This window comes from Anguilla anguilla, chromosome 14 (assembly GCF_013347855.1).
Source record: "Anguilla anguilla isolate fAngAng1 chromosome 14, fAngAng1.pri, whole genome shotgun sequence".
In the NCBI taxonomy this organism is placed as follows: domain Eukaryota; kingdom Metazoa; phylum Chordata; class Actinopteri; order Anguilliformes; family Anguillidae; genus Anguilla; species Anguilla anguilla.
In genome coordinates this window covers 11199115-11210028 of record NC_049214.1, presented here as the reverse complement: position 1 = coordinate 11210028, position 10914 = coordinate 11199115, and the positions used below count along the sequence as shown (strand labels likewise).

Below are 10914 nucleotides of genomic sequence, written 5' to 3'. Positions count from 1 at the left end.
AATATATTTAGTTTTACAAGCCAGGTAGTTAAGACTAGTTTGTCTCTTCATTTACAACCTCTAACAAATTATTTTCTGTACTCTGTGTTAATTATAAGCAATAGTTAGCCTACCAATCTAAAACGATATCAGATTTAGTAATTTTTGCTTGGAGGACCAAGGCGTTGTATCGATAGCTACTCCCCGAAAGGATGTGCCCTCTTGACGGTTCTAGCACTCGTTGTTGACATTTCGGTGGAGAAAATGGCGACCGGAGTCAGGCAGGAGCTTGCACAGCTTATGAATTCCAGTGGATCTCACAAAGATCTCGCCGGGAAGTAAGTATGAGTCAAACGTGAATCTAAAATAATATTTGCGGGAAATAAAATGAAAATTGCGTATCAGTCTTTTTTTTACAGGTTTGAGCATACCGCTCGAATGGCTGACACCTCGGCCGTATCATAAGCCGGCTAGCTGCTCACTAAGCAGACAAGCTAACGGCCACACATCAGCGCGTGTTCTGCCTTTTACTTAGCTGGCTGTATTCTTGTTGGATTCATGCAATAAAAACTAACGGGTCCATATAATTTAATAAACCAATATAAAGCTGTCACGTCTTGATGTTTATTCATTTTTCTAATCGTCAGTGCCAAATCATTGTCGTAGCTAAAAAGCTAGCAAGTAATGGGGGCCAAGTAACGTCAGTCTAATGGAATCTAACGTTATCAGTGTTTAAGTAGCGTTAGACGGCTAACGTTAGCTTGCTTGTTAACGTTAGCTGACATCGCTACGTCTTCCTGGATAAACCTCTTAAATGAGTAGGCAGCTATATTAGCTAGCTAGCTAGCTATCGCACTGTTGCAGCAAACAGTTAGCCAGGCATTACTACCTCGCCACTACTACGATGACTTTCTTTTCGCATTTAGGCTACTGAATAGGTTGCGTTAATAAGAATTTTCTCTTCACGTAGGACCTAGGCTATGGATGGCTCAACCGTGTAGCTAACCCTGACCAACGTATAATAAAGTAAAGTAGCTAGTTGGCTTGTTACCTATACCAACGTTAGACTACCTGCTTAGACAATCAGGTTAGCTAAGTTATCAAACGTTGTCTGGTTGTGATAGCATCTGGTGCCTTTTTTACTTCTTTTTCTGAGCTAAACCCAAAATGTCATTTTCAGATATCGACAAATCCTGGAAAAAGCAATTCAATTCACAGATGCTGAACAACTGGAGGCACTAAAGGCATTTGTTGAAGCCAGTAAGTAAGAGTTGTCTGACTGAATATGTAGTGGCCTTCCATGCTGACTGTAGCGGCCCGTAGTCTGACACTGTCTGTTCAGCTCATCTATTCTCTCTGTCTTGCAGTGGTCAACGAGAACGTCAGTTTAGTCATCTCTAGACAGCTACTGACCGACTTCTGCACCCACCTACCGAATCTCCCTGACAGCACAGCCAAGGCAGTCTATCACTTCACCCTGGAGAAGATTCAACCCAGGGTCATCTCTTTCGAAGAACAAGTCAGTGACCTTTGCCATTTAAGCCTTTATTATAAGCGTAGATTTCTCAGTCAGCTAACATCCTGCATTTTTTATAATCGGCTCTGTCAGCTTGTCTGTGTTGCGTTGTACAGAATCACGATACATAGTAATTTACTGTTTACGTTGACTCTGTAGTGCAATAGTTAGGACAAATAGTCTGTACGTCAGGAATTGCTTTTTCAATTCCCAGTTAGGGAGCAGTCCTTGAACACTTGAGTGAGGTACTTTACCCCAGAATGCTTCAGTATCTATTCAGCTGTGTGTAAAAAGGAAAGCTATATGAGCCAGTGTATTAAGTCGCTCTGGATAAGAGCATCTACTAATGCCTGAATTTAATGCTGTGGTTTTAAAAAAAATGCTGTGCACCAAATATCCTGATAACTGGTCCTTTGATCTCTCAGGTGGCTTCAATAAGACAGCATCTAGCAACCATTTATGAAAAGGAAGAGGACTGGAGAAATGCTGCTCAGGTCCTTGTGGGGATTCCGCTGGAAACAGGACAAAAGTAAGTTGTCCCAGTTAGTACAATTAAATCAACATAATTTGGATCAAAATCATACGGACACCTGTATTATTCTGTGTCACTGCCTATTATGTAGTGCATGGGTGCATCTTTAAGAGAGTGTGGGAATTTTCAGAATGCTTACGTTTCCTTTCCCAGTGGCTCTCTGTGGCAGTTTGAACATCATTTGAATGTGTTTTTTGATAACCACTTCCAGTGAAATCATCCTCACTCTGGAGTGCTGTAGCAGTCTCCCACTGTGCATTTGAACCCAGGCATCTTGGGTTAGAAACTCTGTCAAGCTAAAATGTTTAGCCTCTAATGGTGACATTTAATCAGTAACATAGCTGGCAGCCAGATCAGTGACTGAGATAGCTTCAGTGTCACTTCTGTGAATAATTATCAGCTGGTGAATGTATTTTTCCCTATTTTTGACCAGGCAGTACAATGTAGACTACAAATTGGACACATATCTGAAAATAGCCCGTCTCTACCTTGAGGATGATGACCCAGTCCAAGCAGAGGCCTACATTAACCGAGCTTCCCTACTCCAGAACGAATCCACCAATGAACAGCTGCAGATTCACTATAAGGTGCCTGGGAGTTTTCATACTGTGGCAGTTCACATGTAGTATGTATTGGTGTCATTAACGATGGGAGAGTGAGGCTTCGTGAGACTCAGAATGGGTGGAGCTAACTTGTGCTCTCAATTGCTCTCTGGTTTTATATAGAGTATAGTCAATGGATTGGTTCATGTGAGGGGCTGGCTGCAGTACCCCCAGGTGTGAAGGTTTTTAAATTCTCTGCCTTTTTGATTACCCGCTTCCTGTACAAGTCCCGAAGCTGGGCTTGCTGCACCCCAATAACCTGCTGGCCACCTTGATCAGGTTTGACTGTTTTTATTTGCCAGAGTAAGGCCACCAAACCAAGCTACAATACAATAGGCAAGAACACTTTCAATAGAACACTGATGAAATAAAGTCATTAGGACATTGCGCACCCTGAAAGAATTCATCTTTCTGAGAAAGAAAAAGCACTGCTGGACCTTTTTACATACAGCATCAGTATTGGGCTCAAAACACAGCTTATTGTCAATGACAGCACTCAAGTATGAAGTTTGGTAACTGCGACAAAGCATCTTTCATTTATTATTACACATATGAAGACTATGTAGTTGGGCTTCATCTGTAGGCTACCGTTTTAACAGACAGTTTAAGTGTAGCAGGCAGAAGGAACAAACATTACATTCTCCAGAGCCCAGGTGATTACATTGCCAATTCGTTGGAATTTAACAGCCATCTGAACGAATATTATTCTGTACTTTCACATTGTGGTAGACATTTTGATCTCATTTGTTTTGAATGTGGGCGAAAAGAAACCCGTTCACATAGCCTTGAGCTTGGAAAAGCATTGCCTGTTGCATCAGTCACATTTTTTATTTTATTGATTATTCATTCGTTAACATCAAAGTTAAAAGATCAAACGAGTTATTGTAAATTTGCATCGCTTTACAGTACACATCACATGGTAGAAAAATGGAAGGTAGTTTGTTGATGCTGTTATGGAAATGGAAACCCTGCAATTCATTTTTTTTCACATTGAAAAAATAGTTAAGTAGTACAAAGTGAACTTATGAATCTATAGGTGCCCAACAAATAATGGCAACTGAGAAAATCTTAGTATTTTGACAACAGCTGGTGGGCTAGTGATAAGGACAAAAACTGCTATACTTTGGGATGCCAAAATTCCAGGTTTTTGTGGATTTCAAGTTCAGCTGACACAATAGTTGCAATGGTAGTTGGAACCTCATGCTCTTGTGGTCCTTTACAGGTATGTTACGCCAGAGTCCTGGACTACAGGAGGAAGTTTATCGAGGCTGCGCAGAGGTACAACGAGCTGTCCTACAAGTCCATTGTGCATGAGAGCGAGCGGCTGGAGGCCCTGAAACATGCCCTTCACTGCACCATCCTGGCCTCTGCAGGTACCCCTACAGGCTTCTCTGCTGCCGTTAGATCCATCAAGGAAACTGGACAAGCATCCTGCTGTTCCCACAAAGTCATGCAATGTGGTCCAAGCTCCAGTTTTCTTATATAGTGAATGAGTCTTTTTTTTCTAATTCATTATTTTAATTTAATTTACTTTTATTTCAAGAAGAATTACAGAATATCTAATAGTCTCTCTAAGGCTACCTCCAAAAGTAATTTGTGAGTGTTAGTCATAAATATTTGGAAAGTAACATCTCAGTAACACCACCCCCTTCTTTGTTTCATCTAAGTAGCCCAAATTTGCAGTAGTTGGAATCACTGAAAAGTGATGTAGAATGTGCATGTTATTCCTGGCTTGAGTGTGGGCTTGGAAACAGACAGAAGGAAGTGCGCACGTGTGCATAAGGCAAGGCAAGGCAAGTTTATTTGTATAGCACATTTCATACACAGAGGCAATTCAAAGTGCTTTACATAAAATAGATAAAAAGGAAAGAGCATAAAAAAGTAAGTAAAAGTATAAAAGACATAAAAAAGAATAAAAATCGCATTTTAAAGTCAAGTGCAATTATTAGCAGCAGTAAAAGGCAAAGGTGAACATAAAAGTCTTTAGCCTGTTTTTAAAAGTAACTAGAGTTGGGGCAGATCTAAGATCTTCTGGAAGATTATTCCAGCTATGTGTAGCATAGTAACTGAATGCAGCTTCACCATGTTTTGTTTTAATCCTAGGAACAGTTAGCAGCCCGGTCCCTGATGACCAAATAAGTCTAGTGTGTTCATAGGATGGAAGCAAGTCAGACATGTATTTTGGCCCTAAACCATTAAGTGATTTATAGACATGTAACAATATTTTGATGTCGATTCTGTGACATACTGGTAGCCAATGCAGAGACCTGAGAACTGGTGTAATATGTTCTGCTTTCTTAGTTTTTGTTAGAACTCTAGCAGCAGCATTCTGAATGAGCTGTTTCTGCCTAAGTGCTTTTTTGGGAAGGCCTGAGAAAAGACTATTACAGTAGTCTAACCTACTGGAAATAAAAGTGTCAAAAACGAGGTCTTTTTTGGACATGCATCCTCTAATTCTTGCTGTGTTTTTAAGATGATAATAGGCCGATTTTGTTACTGACTTGATGCGGCTGTTAAAATTTAGATCTGAATCAATAATAACACCAAGATTTCTGACTTGATTTTTGAACTTTAAAGAAAGGCAATCGAGATGAGCCACAACTTTCAGCCTTTGTTTGTTTAGCACCAAAGACAATGACCTCAGTTTTTTCTTTGTTTTGTTGGAGGAAATTTTGGCACATCCAGTCATTGATTTGGTCAATACGTGGACGCAGTAAGTCTATAGGAGTATAAATGAGAGAGCTATGCATAATAACACGTCTGTATGTGTGTCCCAGGCCAGCAGCGCTCCCGCATGCTAGCCACCCTGTTTAAGGATGAGCGCTGCCAGCAGCTGGCTGCCTACGGCATCCTAGAGAAGATGTACCTGGACCGGATCATCCGGGGGAACCAGCTGCAAGAGTTTGCTGCCATGCTGATGCCCCACCAGAAGGCAACCACGGCCGATGGTCAGTGTCCCCTTCCCCCTCCTGTGCTGTCGCTGTCAGTGCCCCTACTTTATTTTGTGCCAGTCACATCCAACGCCAGTACATGTTTAGTTTTTCACAATTCGACATTTGTGTCAGAAACCATGAGTGGATATAATTGACAGTTTTGTGTGCTTAAAACTGAAGGTCGTGCATTTCTAATATTGCCCTGTCTGGGAGGATGGCTTGTCTGCTCAAATGGATATCTTACAATGGAAATCTTGTATGGAAGCAGCAGTGGTGATCTCTGTATCTATCCTTTTGTATTTCCATCTCAATATCGCTTCTGCAGGCTCAAGTATTTTGGACAGAGCAGTCATCGAGCACAATCTTTTATCTGCTAGCAAACTCTACAATAACATCACTTTTGAAGAGCTTGGTGCTCTGTTGGAAATTCCTCCTGCAAAGGTAAGCTTTTAGTAGGATATCTGTAGTACAGGCTGAGTTCTTTTACATATTATTGTGAAATTTAATCTGAAATCGGAGACTTCTGCAAGACTTTCTTTTCAGCTAGAAATGGGGACCAGAATTTTAATTCCAATTTAATTCTGGAATTTGTGCCTTTAAATTAAATTAGTTAGTGAGATTTTTAAAATAATGTTTTATTTTAAAGTAATGGGAACAATTTTTCGTAGCAATAAGGGTATATTCATTATATTTGACCGAAACTGTGCTAACTTTTAGTGGTATATTCGTTCTAAATGATCAGTTTTATGTGGAGTTTAGTCAATTATGTGTAATATTACGGGACAAGAAACACAGCTTTAAACAGTCCAGATTATTTCAAGGTCATACCATATGACCACAATATCGCAAAGCTTTTTTTTGATACATGTGCTATGCGTACATGTGTACAGTACTAGTGCGTCTTATGAGCTCATTTTGTTAAACAAAAATGGTGTTGTGCATTATAATATGGATCTGATAATAATGCAAATAATTAGTCTCATTATACTTGAGGTAAATAATACTATGTTGCACAATGTCAAATGATCGTTGTAAATAATTGGCATAGATGAATTATTGTTAATTTATGTCTCATATTGTAGCCCTTATTATGATGGTTTAAAAATCTTCCAAGTTACATTTTTCAGTAGTTTTAAGCACATTTAATTTTTAAAATAATATTTTGAATGTAAGTATTCAAAATATGACTTTGAATACAAAAATATGTGTAAAATCATGTGCTCTGGCTCTGTTTTCACTTGTTTAGTCCTGAAACACAGATTGTATATTTTATGGAGGCAAACACTGGCAAGCAAGCTTACGTCAATTACCATTTTTACTTGGCTAAATAAAATATTTCTTAAAGAGGTAGAAATATAAACTATAAATAAGAAATCGGAGGGCTCAGACAGTGTGCTAAGCTATATGAAACATGTACGCTGGAAATAAATGCATCAGTCCATGGAGTTGTGTTTTAGGGAGGCAATGTCCCAAAGAGAGAGGGGAATCCTTACAGCAATTTTGTTCTTATGAAATTGTCAGTGTGAGTAGCAGTCTCACCGTTGCCCAATGGCTTGTATTTAAACATGTGTGTCGTTGTGCAGGGCGAATGTCCTGATGAGGATGCCCCTGGTTACAGATGCAACTTGGTAGGGAACAAATACACTACTTTACTAATAAATGAAGTGTGAACCAAAACATAGAGAAAAATCCAAATTGAACATTCTGTTCTCTCAGTGTCTTAATTGAAGACAAGAGACCTTAAAAATGGAATGTGCACTCCCCTTATAATAGCTATATTATTTAGAAAATATCAAGGGCCTTTACTGAACCATAAAAATAGAATGGAAAACTAGTCACAAATTAACTGTTCATCCTCATCACCATTTACCCAGAGTTTACTATACAAGCAGAGTAATTAGGTCACTTATGATTGTTGTAGTTTCAGACTTAATTTGCACATTACATAGAAAAGTACCTGATGCTGTTTATTATTGGCTATCCTGAACCTTTTGGACAGGTGGGTTTAGTTGTAAGCTTTTGTTAAAATTGTACTTTTCCTTTTTTTAATACATTTTTTAATTTATATTGATAACACCTAATGTGGCCAGGTAGACCTTGTTACAAAGGGATCAAAAGTTTTTCATTGTTCAGAATAAAAATACTCATGGGTAAGTAAGGAAAGAGTACCTCTTCAACTGGAAATTGTGTGACTATCCAGAATCTAGGCTGTTGAGGAAAGACCAGTCATGGCCACAGTTTTGACTCTATCTTAGAAAGAATGGCCAGCGGCTGCCTAAATCTGTTCATTCATTTTGCAACATATTAGCAGTAGTGACATCACAGATACATTCCACAAATAGCACTTGCTGCTACATCATTCCAATGCAGCGTTCTCCTCAAACTATGTAACAGTGGTGCACCACCACCTTATGAATTTGCAACACCACTTTGCAGTCTCCCTTAACTTCCGTAAAACTGATAGCATCAGTTGTAGTATCATTTGATGTCATGACAGACTCATGTCAAAACAAATCTTGAGGAGAACCCTGCAAAGATCATTCCAGTAGAGTGTGCACAAATGTACTACTTTTGTCTTCTTTGCTTTTCTGCACAATAAAAAACTCTCTTCCAATTTCATTGAAATTTTAGAAGCCAAATCCTTATCTAGGGTGACTTGCACAGCTCACATTCTGGAAATGATCCAATTTCTATGTGGCTTGAAATTTGCTGATGTAATTCTTTCTCAAGTTTCATGAGCAGTGCCTCATTTGTGAGCTTAGACCTGCATCTTTCTCTGTGCAAGTCCTGATAACAAACCACTTCATCAAACTGCCAGTGCACTGGAGACTTTAGGAAAGGAACTGATTATAATGTTTTTAAAAGCATTTTACCTTTGCAATTGTGCTTCCTGCTGAATTTAGTGGTTGAGGAGGATGCTCTAGGATTTTGTGTGACGCAACAATACTGCATCATGGGACACTATATCAGTCAGAACATACTGTCAGATGTGAGGACAAAACTGCAGTTATAATTGAGTGGGCTCAAGCTTATGTTTTCAGTTGGACTAATTTATATACACCCAAATTATAACGGGAGTGAGCTATATTTAACAGCTGGTTTGGGTTTGATTGAAATTAAATGCATTTGCAAGTACAGATAACCCATGCCATGCACACTGCATTCTTGTTTAAAGAAGTTTGCGGCATTTTGCACTGTACTGTATGTAGACTAACCTCTTAACATTTCATCAGTGATTGAGTACTTCAAATCATTTCACATGCTGTATTTGGGTATTTGGAACATGCCACATGTTTTGATAAATGATGTACCTTATTGCAGAGGTGGAATTGGAGCTTCCAATGCATGTAGTGTAGTGGTGCCCAATCATGTGCCAGGAAGGGCCTAGAGTATGCAGGTTTTCATTCCAACCAATCACTACACCTGCTGATTTCACTAATTAACACACCTTCAACCAGTAGGACCTTATTAGTGAAATCAGCAGGTATAGTTACTGGATGGAATGCAAACCTGTATACTCTTGCCCCTTCATGGTACATGATTGGGCACCACTGATGTAGTGTTTTCAGCTTTTCCTGGTTTTACTACATCCAGTTCAGCGCACTGAGTGGAACATTCAGTGGGCGTACATTCAGTACTCCAAACTGAATGTGGTAAAACTTGCATTGGGAGTGCTGTTTCTGCTCCCCGTTTGTTCTGGTGTTTATGAAATGAAAGCATCTGTCTGATGGGGAATGCTGTAAAATGTCAACAAGCGTGTCTTTTCGCTATGGACAGGCAGAAAAGATCGCCTCGCAGATGATTACAGAAGGCCGAATGAACGGCTTCATCGATCAGATTGACGGCATCGTTCACTTTGAAAGTGAGTGGGACAATAGTAGCGGGGACGGGGGAGATCTGTTGTTTTTGTCTTTATTAGCTCAAATAACTCAAATAATGAGGTTTAAAAACTTTTTTCCCCCTGTTGTTATTCCCTCATATCCAGTATGCATCCTTCAGGTTTTGTTACCAAAGAAAAGCTGAGGGAAAGATTTAGCCTAATACAGATTACTGTCTTTGACACTTTTCTTTGTGCATATTCTAGTAAAACGTAAAAAATAAGGGGATTTAACTGATTTTTTAAAGTGCACAGGGCATATTCACCTTTTGAATATAAATTTGAAATATTCAAATGCTGAATTGTGTTCTCTTGCACCTAATCTATCCCTGTTGTGTACCTCAGTGAGCCCTGTGATTTCCCATTTGTGTCTCTTTTACACCATCAGCGCGTGAGCCCCTGCCCACCTGGGACAAGCAGATCCAGTCGCTGTGTTTCCAGGTCAACAACCTTCTAGAGAAGATCAGCCAGGCGGCGCCCGAGTGGACGGCGCAGGCTATGGAGGCCCAGATGTCCCAGTAGCCTGGCTGCCTCGCTCCCTTGAACACTCCCCCCTAACCCATCTTTCTGATCACAGCTTTTAAACGTCCTGCCCTGCTCCGCCCCACATCAAGGTCAAAGGTCACTGGAAAATCGGCACACACCGCCCAAAGCAAAGGGGGGCCTTTCAAACCCCTCTCCCCCCCAATTTGGATGTAGCAGCTGAGGCCCACTGTAGGGTTGGTGGCAGCTCCAAGAGGATGAATTTAAAGTTTTCTTAAAGCTAAGCTTTTCTTCTGCTGCCGTCCTCAAGGAGGGCCTAACATTTTGACAGTTTTTTTTTTTCTCCCCTGCTTGTGCCCGTTTGTCAGTGATTCCAAGTGGGCATAATGCTGGGCATTGTCTGTGTTTGTGAGCAACACAGCGCCATATTCCAGTTTGATGTTCAGGAAGTCATCGGTTGTTCTGGTAGCGATGTGTAGCGGAGGCAGGGGTGTCTAATTCAGAGGTATGCTACTCTGCACCTGGAGTGTTGCTGTCCTGTCAGATCTCTTTCAGCTTCCTGCTTATCAATACCAATAACACCCTCATTTGATGACTAGTCGAGCTGATTTGTTTGGTTGAATGGCCTAATGCGGTCCTCAGATGTGTTGAATCCAGGACTTTATGTTCCAGGACTAAGTTTGTGTGCTTGGAGCTCATGACCCCAGGGTTACTGGTCTATCTAAAGCAGAACAGTTTTACTTCCTCTTACAGACATAATGTGTACCCACTTTTTTTTGATTCTAGAATAATCTGTTTTCGTGCCGCGCTTTCCCATGGTATCCTGTTAAAGAGATGTTTATGTATGGCTCCTGTACTGAGATGAATAAAACTGAAGTTGAATGAGTTTGTGCAGACGCTCCTTTGTCAGGGGGAAAGCCTAATGGTTTCATCGCCATAAAGCTGGAAGAAAGCAATTCTGGGGACAAGGATTGATTTGAATAGGTGGGTGC

The 10914-nt window shown here is 40.2% G+C and overlaps 1 protein-coding gene across 2 annotated transcripts; it reads left to right on the top strand.

Moving 5' to 3' along the window:
* The first annotated feature begins 126 nt into the window (after window positions 1–126).
* Window positions 127–10808, top strand: cops4 (COP9 constitutive photomorphogenic homolog subunit 4 (Arabidopsis)). Of its 2 annotated transcripts, XM_035391864.1 has the most exons (11): window positions 244–317; window positions 1160–1239; window positions 1347–1498; window positions 1921–2024; window positions 2461–2614; window positions 3852–4002; window positions 5407–5577; window positions 5888–6003; window positions 7146–7190; window positions 9340–9424; window positions 9828–10808. In XM_035391864.1, exons 1-11 carry the CDS (start codon window positions 244–246, stop codon window positions 9959–9961), a joined length of 1266 nt encoding a protein of 421 aa, XP_035247755.1. In that variant the 3' UTR covers window positions 9962–10808. The 2 variants fall into 2 exon arrangements, with proteins under 2 accessions (XP_035247756.1, XP_035247755.1); XM_035391865.1 differs by lacking the exon at window positions 7146–7190 and having other exon boundaries at window positions 127–317; window positions 9828–10030.
* The last annotated feature ends 106 nt before the right edge of the window (window positions 10809–10914 follow it).

Excerpts from the sequence above, each read along its gene's own strand:
- cops4 (XM_035391864.1), top strand. The coding sequence starts at position 244 with ATGGCGACCGGAGTCAGGCAGGAGCTTGCACAGCTTATGAATTCCAGT. Across the intron at positions 2,025-2,460 it reads CCGCTGGAAACAGGACAAAA|GCAGTACAATGTAGACTACA; the intron begins GTAAGTTGTCCC and ends ATTTTTGACCAG. Across the intron at positions 2,615-3,851 it reads AGCTGCAGATTCACTATAAG|GTATGTTACGCCAGAGTCCT; the intron begins GTGCCTGGGAGT and ends GGTCCTTTACAG.